The following is a 23,475-nucleotide window of genomic DNA, read 5'->3' as shown; positions in this document are numbered from 1 at the left end:
AATACTGCGATGTTAGACCTGACATTGCAGCCCATATATCCCATTAACAAATGCAACCCCTAGACAAGCAAACACATACACACATACCCCACAAACAAGCCCCCCCTGACTGAGTCACAGAAACACCCGTACACCTGCATGCTCACTGTGCAGTGCAGGCGCGCGCGCACACGCACACCACACACACACACACACACATATATATATATATATATATATATATATGTATGTATACCCAGACTCACAGTTCCCCCTCCCCCCATGTGACGACTCAGACAGAGAGAGACCAGCTCATTCATGTTGCTTCACTGTGCAAGAAATGTATTATTTAAGTTGTTATGCTTAGTGACTAGAATAGACAGGCTTAGTGGCAAGATATGGAACTCAGAGTGTAAAACAACTAGTAAACAAAAAGGCACTGAAGTAACATAACAGGTAACCTCACAAAACCTTTATTAATCCACAATTTGATGAATGAAGAAATAAAAAAAACAGCAATTTGAACTGACTAAGCGCTTTCACCCTCATGGGCATCTTCAGAGTCTGTTAACTTCAGTAAAAACAACCTTTAAATACAGCTATTAATTAGTGCTTGATTAATCAATGATGAAAAAGCAGGAGGGTAGTTAAATTAAACAATTGTCCCCTAAAGTTCCTGTTCACCAAATCTTAAAGTCCTGCTCAACAATACCTTGTTTGCTAGAATCTCAAGTAAGTAATAGCTACCCAGAATAAATAAATAAACCAAAATAAAACATCATAAAAGCAGTGTGTGCAGTAATAAACATTCTATCTAAAACAAATAACATATCTGTTAAAATATTTAAATTTACATAGTTTTATATTATATACAAGCTGCCTTGTATCTTAAAATACATGCTAGGGATAGTGCATCATTGATACCAGGAGCATTGCTGGCATCAAGTCTCAGTTGCCAAAGACATTCCCTTATTTCCAACATGGTTTTAAAGTCCCCCCCAAAATCCTTTGTATATAGCCTGTCAGTAACAAAAAAAATAAACTTTTTAAAGTTTGAACAATGATTCGTGTGTACATACAATGAATTAGTGGTTTTCTTGTTTTTATGTCCCTGTAATGTTCTAATATTCTTTGTCTCAACTTCCTGGTAGTCATACCTATATAGGCAGCTGGGCAAGATAAACAAGTGGCAGCATAAATGACCATACTTGTGTTACAGTTGCAGTAACCAGGGCTCTTCAAAGTTCTCTTAAAATTACCTAGACAAACATAGGGACCGTCATTAATAAATTTACAGGCCTTGCAATTGCCACATTTGGCCATAGTAGCTGGTCTTTGTCCAAAGGATCTAGGGTCTTCTCTAGTAGTCTTTTAAATTTGAACCTCTACTATTAATAAAGTGGGACATTTACCAAGTATGTTGTGTAAGTCTGCAGGGATGAGGCTTTCCCAAGCACCGTAAATAACATCTTTAACTTCAGGTGCTAACCTATTGTGTTGTAATACCATTCCTGTTGGCGTATTGTTTCTGTCAGGCACATCTTTATGGTTAGTGACTTTGTCACATAACCTGTGTGTCATGCAAAGTGGAACAAAGTCAGTAGACCTTCTTCTAAATATTTCATGTTGAAGTGACAAAGTATATCAATGGGATAACCTCTTTGGACAAATAAGTCCTTCAATATGTCCAGTTCAATTTTAAAGACATCATCCTCACTAATCTGAGACAACCTGATCATTTGGCCTTTAACAACATTTCTCTTAACATAGGCAGGGTGACAACTACTATAATGTAGAAATGAATTGCTGTAAGTTTTCTTTCTGTATAATCTTGATTCTATTTTACCATTTTTAGTATATAATTGTAAATCCAGATAATCAATACTCATCTTGCCAACCTTGTGTGTAAATTTTAAGAATGTTGTCGTGTTGTTCAAATGTAAAATAAATTCTTCCAGTTCGTCAAGTGTGCCCTTCCAAAAAAGCAAGATATCATCCAAAAATCTAAAATAGGCATCTTAGCCTTATAATCAGATGTCAACACAAACTGGTCTTCCCATTCTGCTAAAACAAGGATAGCATAAATGGGTGCACATTTTGTAGGTTTTGAGGATGATTATTACAGACAGTCCACAGGGGTGGCTATGGGTGCTAAATATGCACCCATTTATGCCAACCTTGTTTTAGCAGAATGGGAAGACCAGTTTGTGTTGACATCTGATTATAAGGCTAAGATGCCTATCTATTTTAGATTTTTGGATGATATTTTGCTTTTTTGGAAGGGCACACTTGACGAACTGGAAGAATTTATTTTATATTTGAACAACACGACAACATTCTTAAAATTTACACATAAGGTTGGCAAGATGAGTATTGATTATCTGGATTTACAATTATATACTAAAAATGGTAAAATAGAATCAAGATTATACAGAAAGAAAACTTACAGCAATTCATTTTTACATTATAGTAGTTGTCACCCTGCCTATGTTAAGAGAAATGTTGTTAAGGGCCAAATGATCAGGTTGTCTCGTATTATTAGTGAGGATGATGTCTTTAAAATTGAACTGGACATATTGAAGGACTTATTTGTCCAAAGAGGTTATCCCATTGATATACTTTTGTCGCTTCAACATGAAATATTTAGAAGAAGGTCTACTGACTTTGTTCCAATTTTGCATGACACACACAGGTTATGTGACAGTCACCAACCATAAAGATGTGCCTGATAGAAACAATACGCCAACAGGAATGGTATTACAACACAATAGGTTAGCACCTGAAGTTAAAGATGTTATTTACGGTGCTTGGGAAAGCCTCATCCCTGCAGACTTGCACAACATACTTGGTAAATGTCCCACTTTTATTAATAGTAGAGGTTCAAATTTAAAAGACCTACTAGAGAAGACCCCTAGATCCTTTGGACAAAGACCAGCTACTATGGCCAAATGTGGCAATTGCAAGGCCTGTAAATTTATTAATGACGGTCCCTATGTTTGTCTAGGTAATTTTAAGAGAACTTTGAAGAGCCCTGGTTACTGCAACTGTAACACAAGTATGGTCATTTATGCTGCCACTTGTTTATCTTGCCCAGCGTTCTATATAGGTATGACTACCAGGAAGTTGAGACAAAGAATATTAGAACATTACAGGAACATAAAAAACAAGAAAACCACTAATTCATTGTATGTACACGAATCATTGTTCAAACTTTAAAAAGTTTATTTTTTTTTGTTATTGACAGGCTATATACAAAGGATTTTGGGGGGGGGGACTTTAAAACCATGTTGGAAATAAGGGAATGTCTTTGGCAACTGAGACTTGATGCCAGCAATGCTCCTGGTATCAATGATGCACTATCCCTAGAATGTATTTTAAGATACAAGGCAGCTTGTATATAATATAAAACTATGTAAATTTAAATATTTTAACAGATATGTTTTTTTGTTTTATATGGAATGTTTATTACTGCACACACTGCTTTTTATGATGTTTTATTTTGGTTTATTTATTTATTCTGGGTAGCTATTACTTACTTGAGATTCCAGCAAACAAGGTATTGTTGAGCAGGACTTTAAGATTTGGTGAACAGGAACTTTAGGGGATAACTGTTTAATTTAACTACCCTCCTGCTTTTTCATCATTGATTAATCAAGCACTAATTAATAGCTGTATTTAAAGGTTGTTTTTACTGAAGTTAACTGACTCTGAAGATGCCCATGAGGGTGAAAGCGCTTAGTCAGTTCAAGTTGCTGTTTTTTTATTTCTTCATTCATCAAATTGTGGATTAATAGAGGTTTTGTGAGGTTACCTGTTATGTTACTTCAGTGCCTTTTTGTTTATTAGTGGCAAGATATGTTTTCATGGTGTAGATCATGATGTCACAGAGCATACATTCTGAAAGAAATGAGCTTCAGAGATTAAAAAAAAATATTTAAAAAATACCAGATTGGATCCTAACAGAGGATAACCTCAGTCAGAGTCCTAACTTAGACTAGCTGATACTGTAAGAATGTATCTTTTTTTTAGGGGGGGGTGGGGCATTCTTCACATCCGCGTAGTGTGTGTTAATTTGGAAAAGTGACAAGGGGAATTTTTATCCTGATCCACCCACTAGTTCATGGTTGTAGGGTCAGAATAGATGCATACATGATGAAAACTTAGAGTCTGAAGACAAACAGAGGAGTAGCTAGAGTGAGGAGAAGATGGCATCCAACCTCAGATACAAGGTATTAAGGGGTACAAATGGGAGGCACCAATCAGTAGTATACTACCTGCATTCAGAAATGAATGCCAGTAGTAAATTTACAGTCATGGCTGAAGAAGTGTTTTAGCATTTCATGTGTGGTATAAGATTTAGCATGCCATTTGGTATGCTAAAGTTTTCGAATAGGCAAGAGTTTTTCCTTATGTGCTGAAGAATGAGAGGACAATTTTTTTGGACCACAACTTAAAAGTTGAGGAGGGTGCCAGGTTAGGGATTGTCACAGGGCACCAGAATAGGTAGCTATGGCTCTGAGATCAAATAGTGTTTTTTAGTAGGTAGGAGGTTCAGAATACATAGCATTAAACAAACACACCTCAGATACAAGGTATTAAGGGGTACAAATGGGAGGCACCAATCAGTAGTGTACTACCTGCATTCAGAAATGAATGCCAGTAGTAAATTTACAGTCATGGCTGAAGAAGTGTTTTAGCATTTCATGTGTGGTATAAGATTTAGCATGCCATTTGGTATGCTAAAGTTTTCGAATAGGCAAGAGTTTTTCCTTATGTGCTGAAGAATGAGAGGACAATTTTTTTTGGACCACAACTTAAAAGTTGAGGAGGGTGCCAGGTTAGGGATTGTCACAGGGCACCAGAATAGGTAGCTATGGCTCTGAGATCAAATAGTGTTTTTAGTAGGTAGGAGGTTCAGAATACATAGCATTAAACACACACTAATTTGATGCAGATTGACCAGTGTAGATCTGGTAGGCAGGGACCATAGGCTGCATCATTTTTGGTATTTAAATTTGTAATACTACTGTTTATGATGAAATGTGGCACTGAGCAACACTAACTACATGATATATTTATTACTAGCTTCAGAAATGGAACAGTTGCAGCTCAGCCCAACAACAATGTTAGAAGATGAGATTACATGGCTTGATAACTTTGAACCAACATGGACAGCAGAATCTGAGACAAGTGAAGCAGACAATATCCTTTTGGCAGGACATTTGCGACTCATAAAAACTCTTCTTTACCTCTCTGGAGGAGAGAAAGAAAGGCTTGGTAAGCTAACACTTGGAATCTTTAGTGTTTCTCCTTCCCAGAGAATTTACTAATGGAAATGCTTGTGTCTGTCTGTCTGTGCGTGTGTGTGTGTCTGAGGAAGGGTGGTGCTGTTTGAAACTGTTTTGCATGCCTGAAGTTCCCACACCTGTTGTTGAATATACAGATTTCAGCTAGACAGGCTTAGTAGATTTTATGAATTCCCTTGCTCATTTAAGAGTTCTGATCTTTTGTTTTTAAAATATGCATCTCTGTCTGCATGTCTTCCTTTGACTATGGTTCATTTTTGTTGGAATAGTTATATAAAGAAAGAAGTGAGAATGAATAGTGACTTGGGTTCTGAAAGAGCTTGCCAGGGAAGTATGGGAGAGCATGTGTGAGCCACTCACTCCCATTCTGGGGTGAGGAAGAAGTGGTTTCAATTAGTCCGTTGATTGGTTGGTACCAAAAACTTTAAGTATCAAAGACGTGCACTCAGCCATCCCAACCTGGTGGTAGCGATTTTGCTAGGATGGAGAGGGAGTAAGAGGACTTGCAGTAATGTGGGAAGTCATGTTTACCATGAACTATGGGGTTATGGCCTCACTGGAAATGCCCTTGTTGCTGGGATACAGATGGTAGTGCAAACACCATCTATAGCTACAATACCTTCTTTTGTCTTCTGTCTGTCTAGGGGTGTACCCATTATGGTGGAACAAAGAGCCTCAAGTTAGCAGGCGTAGAGGCAAAAAGCATATGGGAAAAAATAAAACTTACAAATTTCCTGAGAATGAATGAATAAAGCTAACAGAAATTAGAGATATGGCAGATAAAGGCATTCATTCACCTGTTGTTTCTGTGGATCAGCCACGATGGTGCAGCAATTAGCGTTGTTGCCTCACAGCAAGAGGTTCTCCCATTCGATTCTCGGCTGGAGCACCTTCTGTATGGAGTCTGCATGGCCTCACCACAGTCTTGTGACATTTAAAGACATGCAGGTAGGTGCGTGCGTGAATGGGTGTGCCTTCTTTGAAGTTTGGGCTTCGGGCAGGCAACTTGGTACTGTAAAAAATCCACTGCCAATCATTAGCGGACCAGAATTCTACTGTGGCGACCCCTAACCGGGAAAAGCCGAAATACATTACTATTCACCTGTTTTTCTATTTTTGTGTACTTCTGAAAGGAACTGAAGAAGGATATTCCTTATTCTGGACTAGGCTGTGGGTTCTGTTCCTGCCTGTTCCTCATTTCAGAGGGGGCAGATGGTTTCTGTTGCATTCTTGATCTCAGCATCTTCATTCAGTATATTCTCTGCACCTTGTTCCAGGTGGTGAATTTTCAGGGGTCATACCCATCATCATACATCATCTTGGCACATTTTCATTTGGAGTTTGCACTGGAGAGTTATTTGATCCATTGTGAGTGTAAGGCTTAAGCTTTCCATAGTAAACACAGTGTTCATTGGTATAATGTCTAAAGTTCTGTTGGAGAAAAATGTTCTTGAGGTTCCATACTTGGATGACTCTCTGCTTCTGGACCCATCCAGGGATTCCATTTTTTAATATTCTGTGAGTTCAAATGTTAACCTTATAGGCATATTGCTAAACTCCGTTTCTTTAATTCATTCCCTCATATAGGGCCTAGGAAGTCAGTAGCCTTGGTGAAATTGTAGCTGTCCCATGGCTCATTCTTGCTGGGAAACTACTGCTTGTCATTTTAACCCAGTTGTCCAGATATGGAGGGACTTTGATATTAATTTGTGATGGGATGCCCTTTGGGCAGGTCCCTATTACACCACTGTTGCTCATTTGTTTGGTTGTTTTCTTCAGCCAGCCTCAGCAAACATTCATTTTGTGTATTGATTTACAGAAAGTTTGTTGACTGTAGTAATTAACTGTTAGCTGTATTTTTTGCTCTTGTAGATAGCGTTTAACTTCCCAACACACACCAACTTAAACCTCATGATGTGAAGTTGTTCAGTCTCGCCATTCATTCTTCACTGATGGGTTCGGAGCCAGTCCATCAGCTCCAACTCAGCCGTTAGCAAAGCGCAAGGTTTACCAGTAGCTCAAGACCTAGCCCCTTATCCCATGATGCACTGCTGGAATTACTCAGATCTAGTTTGCCGCGGCATGGATCTCAGTGACTCCAGTTTGCTCGAGCCTTTTTTTTTTTTTTTAGAAAAAAATAGTTTTTCGCAAGTTGTTTCATATCTTTTCTTCTAATATTTATTTAGCATTTATATAGCTATTGTAGCCTTTTCTACTTTAGCTTTCCCTTGGTGCCTTTACTATTTACTATAGTTGTAGTGGCCTTGTGTTGGGCCTAGTTATTTAGAGAGTGCGTTGTTGTAGTAATACTTGGAGTGTGTCTGTTTTCTCTATTATAGTTAATTGCATTAATAGTGTGTATATTTAGTGTGTAGTTAGAGATAGATATTTACATAGTTTAGCCCTGTTTTTCTCCGGGCCATAGTTTTATATCTTAGACGGGTTCACTTGAGCCTAGTTGGATGTTCTTCGTGTTTCACTGTTGCAGTCATCACATTTGGGTTATTTGCCTGCAGGTAGCCCTCAGCCGACCTGAATACCAGAGTCTTCGGATTCCTGTGTCGGATGCTGTCGGATTCATTATGTCAGGGGTATAAAACATGCAGCCGACACCATTGCATCAGTCTTTCTTGCTGTGCGGTGCCCGAAGCAGAAGCAGTTCGCAAGTGCCAGTCGGCCGACTCCTGAAATTTTCATTTTCAAGTTTCAGACCCGAAGTCTTCGAAAAAGATAAGTACCCCATTGGGGATCCTTTTTCTTGCTCCAACCTGATGTCAGTAAAAGTTAACAATTGTCTTACATGTGGAAAGCAAATACCTCATAAAGATTTTCATTTGTACTGCATCCCCTGTTTAGGCCCAGACCACAACGTACCTCGCTGTTGGTTTTGTGCCGTGTTCAACCCCTGAACTATTCGTTGGCGGGCTATCTTTGCAGAAAATTATTTTCGTACTATGTCTCAGTACTCTGAAATGGGTTCTTTAAGCCATCCAACTACCAATCTTCCAAAAAAATGTAAGGATAAAGACAGACCGCATAGGTCCAAAACTGGCGACAATGCTTTCATTAAGCTAGTCGTCAGTCCGCCGGTACTCAGTGAGGCGCTTCCGCAGCCCCTGATACCCGCTACTTCAGATTTGCAGGCCTCTACTGAGACCCATTTGGAGACCAGTATGCCACGAGATGCTTCTTCGACTATGGAATCTGCAAATGTCTCTGCCTTGGGTGGGTCCAGAGCCGCTGTGCAGGCACCGGCTTCTGAGGGTGTATTCAGGCCTACAGACTTGCATTTTAAACCAACGCCATCTTCTTCATCCAGGCCTAAAACTTGCACCATGCCTAGAAAACCGACATCCAAACTGCATGCTCAGGCCTATATGTCTAAAAAACAAATGCTTAGAATGGCTGAAGACCTTATTACCTTAATTAGGGGAAGCCAGTCTTCCCCCTCTAACTGATTTTCCTTCTGATTCTTCTGATGAGGAATCTGATATTTCTGATCCTTCTGATTACCAGGATTTGCCCTTCTCTACCTATGAAGATTCTGTTGCAGAGGAATCCATTCCCTCTGCTTCCCCTCCAGAAGATTTTTCTTTTGGTGAAACCCTGCACACTCTTAGGGAGCATTTCTGCTGGGAAAGCCAGGATTACTCTGACTCCAAAAAGAGGCTTAGGGAATTCTTACTCCTTCCTCAACACAGGCCTTTAGCTATCCCTCCTGTTCTGGACATTGTAGATGATGCTTTCTTGGAATCTAGCATTTCCCCAGACACTTTACCTCCAGCTCCCAGAAAACCTGACAGGTATTATAGAGTACCTGACTCTCACAAGTTCCTCTTCAAGAATCCTACTGTGGATCCAGAGACCATTTCCCAAGGACCAAAGGGCATTAAGGCTACTGCTGCCAAAAATCCTACCCCTTCTGATAGAGATTCTAGAGCCTTAGACAGATGGGGTAAGAAGGTATACATTTCTGCTACTTTGACCATTAGGGCTTTAAATTGCCAGTTTCATATGTTAAAGTACCAGCAGCATATTATGGGACTCTTAAACAGAAAATTATGTTGATTCCTGATTGTGCTTAACACAAAGAATTACAGGATTTAATTCATTCTGCAGAACAAGATGGTAAACATATCTTGCAATGTGGTTTTGATGCTTTAGAAGCATCTTGCAGGGCTGCTGTTACTGGGTCTGTACTTAGAAGGCATGCTTGGCTTAAGGAGCAAAACTTGCCAGATCATGTTAAAGCTAAATTACTGGATGCTCCCTTAAACCAAGGCCGCCTGTTTGGCAACAAAGCAGAAGTCCTCAAAAGGATGGAGGAAAAAGCTAAATCTATGCAAACTGTTAAAGATTTCCTACAAGTACAGCCTCCCAGATTTAGTAGGCATTGGCCTTCAAAGAATTGGTCCTTTCCAGTCTCTTACAGGCCTTCTCAGTCTAATCCCGGGAACAGCAGACCACCTAGATTACAGTCTCAGGCTGCACACAGGCCTAAGCAGTGGGGTGCTCCCACTTCCAAAGCAGGGAGTAGTAAGCCATCCCCCTACGGAAAAATGGCACAATGACTTATCCTTAACCCTTCCAAGCCCTGCTCAACTGCCTGCTGCCTTATGAGGCAAGCTCGTCCTGCGTGCAAAAAACTGGGAACTCATTACCCAGGACAAATGGGTTTTGAATATAGTTTCCCAAGGATACAGATTCCACTTCCACACTCTACCAACCCCAAACGGTTGGCCAGAACTACCCTCAAATCAGTGGGCAGAGTCCCAACAGTAGGTTCTCTCTCTTCTAAGTATCACGGCTATTCAACCTGTCCCAGCAGAACAAGTGGGGCAAGGTTTTTATTCAAGACTTTTCCTGGTACCCAGAAGACAGCCCCTGGAGTCCTATCCAGGACCTCTCTATTCCAAACACCTTTCTGGTAATCCCAAAATTCAAAATGCTAACACTTCAACAGCTTCTTCCTTTGCTAGGCAAAGATGTCTGGTTGGCAACCTTAGACTTAAAGGAAGCTTACCTGCACATTCCAATAAGGAAATCTTGCAGGAAATACCTATGCTTCAGGGCAGGCTCCATGCACTTTCAGTTCTCTGCACTTCCATTTGGCTTATCTACTGCACCCAGGGTATTCACAAAGTGTCTAGCTCCAGCCATTGCATTTTGCATGCAGAGAAATTATTCAAATATACCCATACTTGGGCAATTGTCTGATTCAGGCAGAAAGCCAGGACTTGCTATTAAAACATCTGGCATTTGTAAAGAAATTTCTAACCTCACTGGGGTACACCATAAACAAAAACAAATCTCACCTAGTACCCTGCCAACAGATTATATTCCCGTGAGCAAGTTGAACACAACTTCCCAGATGGCTTTCCTCACTCTGGAGAAACAAGTTTATTTGACAACCTACTTCAAACTATTGGCCACAAAACTCCAGCTATCTGGAAGGAAAATTCTGCAAGCCCTGGGGTTCATGGCCTCTTGCATTCTACTAATTCCATATGCAAGACTGCATATGAGGAAACTACAGTGGTATGTAAAAAGCCTATGGTGTCAACATTCTAAGGACCTGGAATCAATGATTCCTATCATTCCTTGTATAAAGACAGAGTTCCTTTGGTGGGCAGAGGCCTTCTACCACAGCAAGGGGCTCCCTGTCACTCTACCCCCTGCCACCCAAACCCTAACAACAGACGCATCAGACTATGCATGAGGGCTCAGTTGGCAGGGCAGTGCATTCAGGGCAAATGGAATCCGAGACAGATGCACCTGCATATCAACCAAAAAGAAATGTTAGCTGTACAGAATTCCCTGACAGCCTTCAAAGACCGCATTCTTCCAGGACAACTATTGGTAAAGACAGACAACACCACAGTTATGTGGTACATAAAGAAGCAGGGGCAAAGCCACTTGTACCCTCTCTACAGATTAGCCATGGCTCTGTGGAACACAGCCTGGAGCTACCAAGTGCACCTACAAGCTTATTTCCTGCCAGGCAAGCTAAATTCACTGGCAGACGACTTAAGCAGAAATCTCATCGCCCCACACGAATGGAAACTGGAACCAAATATTTTCAACTTCTTGAACAAATGGGGGACTCCAGAGGTAGACCTGTTTGCTTCCCCTCAGAACTGCCAGTTGGACAAATTCTGCACAAGGACTCCCCACAGCCAAGCTTGGAAAGTGGATACCCTGTCTTTTACCTGGGAAAGCCTTTGGTTTATGCCCTTCCCCCTCTGCCTCTTCTCTCGAAGGTTCTGCTAAAGATCAAATAGGACAAGCCAAGGACAATACTGATTGTACAAGACTGGCCATGCCAGCACTGGTACCCACTCTTGTGCAGTATGACACTGCTGGAACCATGGCACCTGCCTCAGACCCCTTCCCTGCTGTCCCAGCAGGCGGGCCAGATTCTGCATCCTCCTTCTCAAACCCTGAACCTTGCAGCCTGGCTAATTCCTTGAGCTCTCCAATAGCATCCCTCAGTAAGCAGGTGCTAGATGTCATTCTGGAGGCAAGGAGGCCTAGTACTAGAAAATCCTATGCTGAAAAGTGGAAAAGATACTGTTCCTGGAGCCAGACTCAGGGGGTGGGCACAACAGTCCCCAGCTTACCTCATATTCTTCAGTACTTAATAGAAATGCTCCACTAGAGCCTAGCCTTCTCGTCACTTAAAATTCATGCCTCTGCCATTTCAGCACATTATAATACTGAGCCACCCCTCTTCTGTCACTCCCTGCTAAAACAGTTCCTTAGAGGAGCCAAAAATGTAAGAGCTCCCACTCCAGCCTGGGACCTTAACTTTGTATTAGAAAAGCTCCCCCCCCACACTTTGAGCCAGCTGCAACAGCAGAGTTGAAATTCCTTTCTTGGAAAACAGTCTTCCTTCTAGTCATCAGTTCAGCAAGAAGAGTGTCTGAATTACAGGCCTTCATGGCAGTGGAACCCTTCATTATCTTCCAAGCTAAGGAAGAGAGGAGGAAGTTAAAGAGCATTAGGGCCACCTATTAAGCCCTGCAAGACCTGCAGTGGCAAAACCAGCTCTGGATTTAGAAAAAATAGGCATGTAGTAATGCTTGGTGAAGGTATGTACAGAGCTCCAGGTAGCAGCTTCTAGGATGGCCCTGGTAGGGACTCCTCTGAGAAAGGCTGCAGAGGTAGATGCAGCCCTGGTGGAATGTGATCTTATCCTCTGTGGGGTAGGTTTTCCATGGTACTTGTAGCAGAAATGAATGCAGTGGGCTATCCATTTGGAAATGGTTTGCTTTGAAATGGCCTTCCCCTCTGCCGTTGCGGCAGAGTCAGCTAGCAGCTGTTCAGATTTTCTGAGAGGCTTAGTCCTGTCCAAATAAAATCTAAGTTGTCTGTGCATGTCCAGAGAGTGCAGTATTTGTTCCCCTTTGTTTTGTGGATTCAGTGCGTTTATTGTCTAGGTGCGGTGCACTTGCAGGAGTCCTACAGCATTTGCCATTCCTTTTCTGTAAGGGTTCTTTTGGAGAGGAAAAGGAAGCTTGTGGATAGGGGTTTTCTGATGCATCCTTTTGCTGAAGCTTTGAGTGACCAGGATGGAGCCAGCAAGTCCTCTAAATCCTCTGCAGATTCCAAAGCATCTAAAGAATCGAAAATGTCTAAGAAAGTGGAGGATCCCAGGACTTCGGCTCCACAGCTGTCGGAGCTGAGTATCTCTTCATTTTGGAGCCGGCCCACAGTTCTGGAGCCAGTCTCCGAGAGACCTGTATCTCCACTCCTCCAATCTGCACCTTCGGTGCACTCCTCTAGGTCTTCTGTCAGCCTCTCCGATTTGGATATGTTTTGATTGGAGCAGAAGCTCTTGCGGGCACCAGGCCTTGCTAAAATGTTGTTGGCTCCGACCTGAACATTGGAACCGAAGACCACCACCCCGGACTTGACTGCTCCTTCTCCGAGCCGTATTGGATCTTCAGAGCTGGAGGGGCCAACCTGATGATCGTGGAGCCTTTAGAGCTGAGACCTGCTCCTGTGTCATCGATTCCATCTACTCTGACGTCCTCGACGTCAACCGGGGACTCTAGGGGCTGACACTCTTCTGTCTGGTCCGGGGAGGATATTCGCACTGAGTTATCGGTGCAGACGACTCCTCTCGGGGCCTCGGCTCGGATGAGCTCTGCTTCTACCTCTGGCTCGGAGCCCACGGTCTCATTGCAGGAGGGGGGCAAGTGGATGTTCTTTGTGTTTCACTGTTGCAGTCATTACATTTGGGTAATCTGCTGGCAGGTTGCCCTCAGTCGGCCTGATTAACAAAGTCTTGGGTCCTACGTCACTTGCTGTCCCTTTTTCCATGACGTCAGGTCGTCGGGGGTATAAAACATGCAGCCGACGCCATTACATCAGTCTTTCTTGCTGCGCAGTGCCTGACACAGAAGCAGTTCGCAAGTGCCGGTCGGCCGACTCCTGAAATTTTCGTTCTCGAGTTTCAGAACCGAAGTCTTCAACTAAAACCTAAGTACCCCGTTGAGGAAACTTTTTCTTGCTCCTTACCGATGTCAGTAAAAGTTCATAATTTTATTACTTGTGGGAAGCAAATACCTCATATGCCACGGTGGTACAGCGGTAGCGTTGTTACCTCACAGCAAGAGGTTCTCCCGTTCGATTCTCGGCTGGGCTTGGGAGTGCCTTCTGTTTGGAGTCTGCATGTCCTCCCCGCAGTTGGGTAGTGTTCGAAAGACATGCGTGCGTAAATGTACGTGCCTTCGTTGAAGGTTGGGCGTCGAGCTGGCACATCGGCGTTTCGTAAAAATCGTCTGCCAGTCATTAGCGGACCGGAGGTCCACTGTGGCGACCCCTTACTGGGAAAAGCTGAAAGACAAACAACAACTGTATTTCTTGCCTAGGCCCTGACCACAACGTACCTTGCTGTCGATTTTGTGTTAAATTTAATCAACACACTATTAAACGTTGGTATATTTTTGCTTCTAAATATTTTGGCTCGAGATTTAACTATCCAGAAATGTCGTCGGTTAGCAATCCGACTACCGAAATACCTAAAAAAGCAAAGAAAAAGACAGACCGTCGAGGTCCAAAACCGATGAAGCTTCTCCTAAGCCAGTCGCCAATCTGCCTGTACTCAGTGAGGCACTTTCGCAGCTCCTGATACCCGCTACTTGTGATTCGCAGGTCTCTACTGAGACCCATTCAGAGTCTGGTATACTGCAAGATACTTTAAGTATTGAGCCCGTGGATGTCTCTACCCTAGATGGGTCCGGAGCCGCTGAGCAGGTACTAGCTTCTGAGGGTATTTTCAGGCGTAAAGATTTGTATATTAAACTAATGCCATCTTCAAAACTAAGGCCAAAATCTACTTCTGTGTCTAAAAAAATGATGCTTGGGCCATGTGTACAGGCCCCAATGCCTAAAAAACAAATGATCAAAATGGCTGAGGATTTAATTACCTCGATCAGGGGTACCCATTCCCCTCCTGCAAAGAGGTCTAGGCAAGGCACTGACTATGAATCTTCAGATCAGGTTTCTGTTTCTTATGATTCCTCTTCTGATCAGGAATTATCTATTCCCACTTATGAGGACTCTGATGCAGAAGATTCCATCCCTTCTGCTTCTACTCCTGAGGATTTTTTTTTGGAGAAACTTTGCATACCTTAAGGGAACACTTTCACTGGGAGAGTCAGGATTTCTCAGAATCTAAAAAGAGACTTGGGGATTTCCTCCTTCTTCCTCAGCATAAGCCTTTGGCTATACCTCCTGTTCTAGACATTGTTGATGATTTCTCAGAATCCAGTATGACCCCTGATTCCCTGCCTCCGGCTCCTAGTAAGCCAAACAGATCTTACAGGGTTCCTGACGCCCACAAATTCCTCTCTAAAAACCCTACTGCTGACCCTGAAACCATTTCTCAGGGTCCCAAGGTGTTGCGGCTTCTCCTACTAAAAATCCTGCCCCTTCCGTTAGAGATTCCAGGGCACTGGATAGATGGGGTAAGAAGGTTTACACGTCTGCAACCTTGGCAATCAGGGCTTTAAACTGTCAATTTCATATGCTTAAATATCAACAGCATGTCATGGGCTTACTTAAACAGAAAATGATGTTATTTCTGACTGTGTGGAAAATAGAGTTGCTTGATTTATTGCATTCAGCTGAACAAGTTGGAAAACATACTTTGCAATGTGGTTTTGATTCCTTGGAGGCCTCTTGCAGGGCTGATGTAACTGGATCTGTGATAAGAAGGCATGCTTGGCTCAAGGAGCAAAATCTGCCTGACCATGTTAAAGCAAAATTGTTGGATGCTCCTTTACAACAGGACAGTCTATTTGGTAAAAAGGCAGAAGAGGTTTTTAAAAAGATGGAAGATAAAGCTAAATCTATGCAAACTGTAAAAGTGCAGCCACCCAGGTTCAGTAGGCACTGACCTACTAAGAACTGGTCCTTTCCAGTACCCACCAGAGCTGCTCAGGACAAACCCAGACATTCCTAAGGCTCCAGGTTTCAGTTATAAGGAATGTATAGAACAAAGCAGTGGGGTGCCTCCACCCCCAGATCTGGAAGTAACAAGGCATCTTCCTACGGTAAACAGTCTCAATGACTTTCCACTGCAGTCACCAAGCACTTATCTTTTGGCTGTCCGGGGAAAACTGACGCTTCATGCACGAAACTGGCAACTGATTACCCAGGACAAGTGGGTTTTGAATATAGTATCCCAGGGATACAGATTTCATTTCCACACGTTGCCAGTCCCAAATGGATGGCCAGATCTGCCTCCAAATCAGTGGGCAGAGGCCCAGAAACAAGTTATATCCCTCATGAATATGGGGGCTATTCATCCAGTACCAGAAAAGGAAAAGGGACAAGGTTTTTATTCAAGACTTTTCCTGGTACCCAGAAAAGACAAATCACGGTGTCCAATTCTGGACTTATCCATTCTAAATACATTTCTGGACATTGCAAAATTCAAGATCCTGACTCTACAACAATTGCTACCTATGGCTAGGCAGGGATGCCTGGTTGGTAACTCTAGACTTAAGAGGCTTGCCTATATATCCCAATCAGGGAATCTTGCAAAAGATACCTCCGCTTCAAAGCAGGCTATTTGCATTACCAGTTCTCTGCACTGCCCTTTGGCTTATCTACTGCACCCAGGGTCTTCACAAAGTGCCTGGCACCAGTAATTGCATTTTGCAGGCAAAGAAATATTCAGATGTATCCATACCTGGACGATTGACTAATTCAGGCAGAAAACAAGAACATTCTTCTAAAACATCTGGCATTTGTAAAAAGACTTCTAACTTGTCTAGGGTACACCATAAACGAAAATAAATCACAAATGGTACCCTCTCAAATAATTACATTCCTGGGTGCAAACTTGAATACAACTGCCCAGATGACTTACCTTACGCCAGAAAAACAAATTCAGTTGATGACTTGCATCAAACAGGTGGCCACAAAAACCCAGCTGTCTGCAAGACAAATTCTGCAGGCCTTGGGGTTCATGGCCTCCTGCATTCTAATAATTCCATATGCAAGACTGCATATGCGGAAACTTCAATGGTACCTAAAAAGCTTATGGAGTCAACATTGTCACAGCCTGGAAGCAATGATTCTTATCATTCCTTGCCTGCAGCTAGAGTTCCTATAGTGGGCAGAGGCCTGCCACCAAAACAAGGGACTGTCATTCTTTCCAGCCCCAGCCGCTCAAACCCTGACTACAGACTCATCAGATTATGATTGGGGGGGGGGGGCGCATCTGGCAGGGAGTTGCATTCAGGGCCAATGGAGCCCAAATCAAATGCACTTACATATCAACCAGAAAGAGATGCTAGCTGTAGAGAATGCTCTGAAAGCCTTCAAGGACTATCTTCATCCAGGACAACTACTGATAAAGACAGACAACACCACTGTCATGTGGTACATAAGCAGACTAGCCATGGCATTGTGGAACACGGCCTTGACTTATCAAATACATCTACAAGCTCAATTCCTGCCAGGAAAGCAAAATACTCTGGCAGATGAACTAAGCAGAAATCTTATGGACCCACATGAATGGAAACTGGATCCACAAATCTTCAGCATGTTGACACGCAAATGGGGGAGGCCAGAAATGGATCTTTTTTGCCTCACCCCAAAACTATCAGTTGGACAAATTCTGCATAAGAATTCATCACAAAAAAGCTTGAAAAGTGGATGCTCTATCCTTCAGTTGGAAAAACCTGTAAGTCTGTGCCTTTCCCCCTCTGCCCTCCAAGGTCTTACTAAAAGTCAGACAGGAAAAAACAAAAATGATTCTGATTGCTCCAGACTGGCCTCGCCAACACTGGTACCCGCTCCTACGCAATATGTCACACCTTCCTCCGTGGTACCTGCCTCACACACCTTACCTACTGTCTCAGTAGAGCTATCAGATTCTGCACACTCAGCTCCAAACTCTGAATCTTGCAACATGGCTAATCAACTAATTTCACCAGTTACATCTCTCAGCAAACCTGTGATGGATGTCATTTTGGAGGCTAGAAGACCTAGTACTAGAAAATGTTATGCTGACAAATGGAAAAGATTCTGTGCCTGGAACCAAGCACAAGGAATAAGCACAGCAATGCCCAATATTCCTCAGATTCTGCAATATTTAACTTGAGATGCTTCACAAGGGCCTATCTTTTTCTTCCATAAAAATCCATGCCTCTGCCATTTCGGCTCATTACAACACAGAGCCTCCCCTCTTTTCTCATCCTCTGCTAAAGCAGTCCCTCAGAGGGGCCAAAAATTTAAGACCTCCCAGGAGAGCACCAACTCCTGCATGGGACCTCAATTTTGTTTTGGAAAAACTCACTCTACCTCCTTTTGAGCCAGCTGCTACTGCAGACCTAAAATTTCTCTCTTCGAAAACAGCTTTTCTTTTAGCAGTCACTTCAGCTAGAAGGATTTCAGAACTACAGACTCTTATGGCAGTGGAGCCTTTTATTATTTTTTACCCGAACAGAGTGGCTCTCAGGACCAATCCATCTTTTGTCTAAAGTGGTATCTAGTGTGGCCCTTAATCAGACCATTCGTCTGCCAACTTTCTTCCCAAATCCACAGAACAAGGGTGAGCGGATTCTGCATTCACTGGATGTACACAGACAACTAAGATTCTACTTAAACAGGAGAAAATCTCAACAATTACTGGTGGCATTTGCTGCAGGGGCAGAGGGAAAGGCTAATTCAAAGCAGACTATTTCAAAATGGATAAGCCATTGTATTCATTTCTGCTACATGCACCATGGTAAACCTGTCCCCAAGGGGATCAGATCTCATTCCACCAGGGCTGCATCTACTTCTGCAACCTTTCTCTGAGGGGTTCCTACCAGAGACTTTCTAGAAGCTGCTACCTGGAGCTCAGTTCATACGTTCACAAAACATTACCATTTACCTCTCTTCTCTAAATCCAGAGCAGGCTTTGCCACTGCTGTCCTGCAGGGCCTTATAGCTGCTCCTAATGCTGTATAAATCCATCCTCCCAACCATAGCTTTGGGATTCTACCCAAATGTAATGACTGCAACAGTGGAACACGAAGAACATAGTACAGTTGTGTACACTTACCATAAATGTAGATGTTCGAATGTATTCACTGTTGCAGTCCTGGTTACCCTCCCTCCAGCCTCCTGTTTTTTCTCTAACTATACCTCTCATTTCTGTTACTATCTTTAAAAGCCCTTTTGGTGTATTTGCTTTTGTTTGGAGGTATATGTTGTGTGTTTTTCATTCTGCATATATATATATATATATATCTATCTATATATATATATATATATATATATAAAATTTTGCTCCCCATTGGGGGGGGGGGGCACCTGACATCTGGGGCAAGAAAAAACTGATGTAATGGCATCGACTGCATGTTTTATACCCCTGACGACCTGACATGGAAGAAGGGACAGCAACGGATGTAGGAGCCAAGACTTTGTTAATCAGGCCGACTGAGGGCAACCTGCCAGCAGATTACCCAAATGTAATGACTACAACAGTGAATACACTCGAACCTCTACATTTATGGTAAGTGTACACAACTGTACTTTCCTTCGGGTCTTTCGACTCCTCATCAGAGCCGTGATGCTTTCGAAGCCATGAGGAGAGCCTTGTCTCCAAAAACATCCTTGACACCAGGTCTGGCCTCTTCTCCCCCCAAAGTGCTTGTGTCCGCTTCTGCCTCCATCGTCCAGGCCCAGCGTAGAGATCCTGAGCCTCATGTAGCCCCACAAGGCACCCCTTGTTCTTCCGAGATCTCCCCAGAAGCTCCCACTGAGGAGGTTCCCAGGAAGAGATTGTGTAAGAGGGGACACTTGGACTCCTCACAGGAGTCCTTGACATCTGACAGTGACTTGGATGAGTCAGAAGGATCCCCACGATCCCCCTCTGAAGATATCTCCTTTGCGGAGATACTTGAGATCCTTAGGCAATAGGGGTGGTTGGCAGTCCAAAAGCCCTACTGAGGACGAGTCAGTTCTCCTGAAGGCTTTCGTGTCTCAACCTTCCACCTCTTGGGTGTCTCCGCCCTTCGATGAGCTCATGCAGCTGGTCTCTCGGAGGGAGTGGGAGTCACTGGAGTCCATGGAACCTGTCCCACAGAGGCCTAACAAGTTTATTTCTGCTCCCGTGGATAAAGCCTTCTTGACCAAGGGAGTCGCTGTTGATGCCGTGATAGTGGCAGTGGCCACCAAGAAGGAATTGTCTGAGACTTCCTCCTAACAGGGAGTCTAGGATCATGGATCGATACGGGAAATGCATGTTTAGTTCAGTGACTTTTACGCTCCGATCCCTGAACTATTTGACCCATTTCACCATACTGCAAAGAGATCTCCTTAAGGAGTTGGGAGATACTCTTCAGGGTGCTGTAGCTGCAGGGGCTTCTGACAAAGTTGCCGCCCAGCTTGCTACCCTAAATTCCATTGTGAACTCATCCATGCAGCTCATGTATGCAGCTGATGGGCGAGTAGGACAGCAGGTACAGGAGTTACTCTGAGAAGACATTCGTGGATTTGCTTGTGTTCCTTCGCAGAGCCCTTTAAGTCTTGATTTGTCAGTACCCCTTTTGAATGTTTCCTATCTTTTTGGTCCCAAAGTGAAGGAAACTCTCACCAGGTGTGAGCATGAGGGAAAGACTCTGTCTGCCGTTGAATTGCGCTTTTCCACCCCTACGCGGCCTTATCCCAAAGGCCAGAGGGGTGGGAAGATGTGGTTCTGGAAAGCCCAAGGAGCCTTTCAGGGCACATGTGGTGAACCCCCCTCTAGGGGCAGAGGAGGGGGTTATTAATGGAAGATGCCACCTCGCGGCAGAGGGGGTCTGCAGCATCAGGGTGACAGCGAACACTTCTCGGGTCAGTCCTATCAGTACTCCTGAAGGGAGGCCTGACTGTCATGCTCTGGAGACAGTCGGGGGGGGGGGGTTGCTTGTCCTTGTACCCAGACGCCTGGCGAGATATAACAAATGACAACTGAGTACAAAGTATTATTTCCAGAGGGTATTTCATAACCATTCTGCACTCCACCCACACCCCCAAGGGGAATCCCGGACGTTCCACCCAGTTACAGGAAACAAGCAACTATAGAGGTCCGCAAGTTGCTAGAAAAACAGTCATCCAGCCAGTCCCAGCAGACCAGATAGGATCCGGAACTTACTCAAGATTCTTTTTGGCTCCTAAGAAAACAGGAGACTGGTGACCTATTTTGGACCTCAGCAGACTCAACCAATTTGTCAAGAAAGAGAAGTTCCGGATGGTCATGCTAAAGTCTATACTTACCTACTTAGGGAGAGACCATTGGATGTGCTCGATAGATCTCAAGGATGTGTACTACCACATAAAAGCAGACTCAACTAATTTGTCATGGAAGAGAAGTTTCAGATGGTCATGCTAAAGTCTATACTTCCCTTCTTAGGGAGAGACCATTGGATGTGCTCGATAGATCTCAAGGATGTGTACTACCACATAAAAATGGCTAGGCCTTCCAGAGATCATCTGCGTTTCCGGCTCGAGCCAGTCATTATCAATTTCAGGCCCTGCTCTTTGGTCTCACTACAGCCCTCAGAATGTTTCCCCAAATGCATGGCAGTGGTCACGGCTCACCTGAGGCATCTAGGATTCCAGATGTTTCCATATCTCGACAATTGGCTCCTTACTTCCACCACCAGGCATCAACTGTTTCAAGGAAGAAAATGCACTCTGACACACTGCAATCACTTGGGCATTACAATCAACTCAGAAAAGTCTGCCTTATCGCCATCGCAGTATATCATCTTTTTAGGGGCAGAGTTAGACACTTTGACCACCACTCTACGACTACAAATCGAGAGTCTTTCTTCTTCGCCAGTAGGTCAGCTCATTGGTATCGAAGTACAGAGCACCAGCCGCTGAAGTTTTGAAAGTGTTGGGTTTGATGGCTGCAGTGATCTTGGCCATATCATTAGCAAGGATGCATATGCGAATTCTTCAATGGCTGCTGTTCACTCAATGGTCTTATCAGGAACTTCCAATGAATCACATGATTTTAATTACGAACTCTTGCAAGAGAGATCTCCAGTGGTGCTTGAAGTGTCTTCATGTAACCATAGGACGCCCCTTTGTACTACCCCCTCCAGTAGCCACTGTGACCACGGACACTTCCCTGATAGGGTGGGGGGTATTTTCAGGGAAAGACTGCCCAAGGCACATGGACGGATCAAGAGTCACATCTGCATATCAGTGTCCTGGAGATGAGAGCAGTACTGCTAGCACTGCAGTACTTCCAGGACTCTCTTCCTCTAGGGACGATTGTGATTCAGACAGACAATATGTCAGTAGTCTGGTACTTGAGCAAGCAAGGTGAGACCAAGTCTTTACCCCCTTTGCCAAGACGCCCTCAGAGTTTGGCAGTGGGCTGTCTCCTCCCAGCGCTTTCTGTTGACAGTGCACATCCCGGGGAGATCTAATGTGATAGCAGACAAACTGAGCAGGGCAATCTTGTTGCCTCACAAGTGTTCCCTCAAGCAAGAGATTGCGGACAGGATTTTCTGCAAATGGGGCCAGCCTTGCTGCGATGTGTTTGCCAGTCACATCAACATGAAATGCAAAAGCTACTTTGCCCTGATTCCCCCTCCAGGAAAGCCCCCGAGAGACGCACTCATACAAGATTGGCCCCTAGGTCTTCTCTATGTATTTTCACCAATCCCGTTAATACCTAGACTTCTACAGAAAGCAGTGTCGCTGGGGAGGACCATCATTCTTATAGCCCCTCATTGGCTTCGGCAGATTTGGTTCCCATTTCTTCATCATCTATTGGAGGATCCATGGATTCTGGACCCAGTTCCAGATTTTCTGACACATCCGTCGGGGGACCTCCATCCTTCATTGAAGTCACTGAAGCTCACAGCTTGGCTGCTTCAGTTCCCGTCATTGCCAGGCTTCATGATCTTTCTGATGAGACAAGGCAGATCCTCTTGTCTTCCCATAAGCCGTCCACCAGAAGATTATATCTTAGTAAGTGGAAGAGAATTTCCATATGGGCTTTTAAGCAGAAAAATTGATCATTATCAAGCCCCTTTGACGTACATTTTAGAATTCTTTACTATGATTTTTAATAAAGGAGCAACAGCTGCTACAGTTCGGGTCCAGTTGGCTGCTATATCTAATTTTCATCTCGGAGTGGATGGTCTGAACATAATGTCCCACAAGTTGTCCATGGCCATTCTCAAATGAATCTTTCACATGAGGCCTCCTGTGAAAACTCCTTATTCTCACTGGAATCTAAACGTTATGCTGTCTCGTATAATTCTTCCCCCATTTGAACCAGCATCATGTTGTGATCTCAGATTTTTATCATGGAAAACCATATTTCTGGTGGCTATTACTTCTGCCCTCAGAGTGTCAGAACTTCAGGCCTTATCTGTCAGCCCTCCTTATTTGATTTTTCATGCTGATAGAGTATCTCTTAGGACAAACCCCTCTTTTTTGCCCAAAATTTGTTCGGAATCTAATATCAACCAAGTCATTGAGTTGCCAGTCTTCTTCCCTAACCATTACAGCAAACTAGAGTATATGCTGCACAAACTTGACGTTCACAGACAGCTCAGATATTATTTGGACAGAACAAAAGATGTTAGAAAATCAGACCAGCTCTTTCTGTCATTCTCTGAAGCCAGAAAAGGTAGACCAGTGGCTAAAACAATGCTTTCTAAATGGCTATCTGATT

The 23,475-nt window shown here is 43.5% G+C and overlaps 1 protein-coding gene across 1 annotated transcript in view; it reads left to right on the top strand.

The window, feature by feature from the left end:
- Positions 1-23,475, top strand: part of USP24 (ubiquitin specific peptidase 24) — a 4,679,666-nt gene that overhangs the window by 2,879,235 nt on the left and 1,776,956 nt on the right. The window contains exon 39 of the mRNA XM_044085508.1: positions 5,065-5,256. Coding sequence (XP_043941443.1) covers positions 5,065-5,256 — 192 coding nt within the window. The remainder of the gene's footprint in view (positions 1-5,064; positions 5,257-23,475) is intronic.

Source organism: Protopterus annectens, chromosome 10.part0 (assembly GCF_019279795.1).
Source record: "Protopterus annectens isolate FY-2018-M chromosome 10.part0, PAN1.0, whole genome shotgun sequence".
NCBI classification, from domain to species: Eukaryota; Metazoa; Chordata; order Ceratodontiformes; family Protopteridae; genus Protopterus; species Protopterus annectens.
This window is presented reverse-complemented; position numbering and strand designations above follow the sequence as displayed.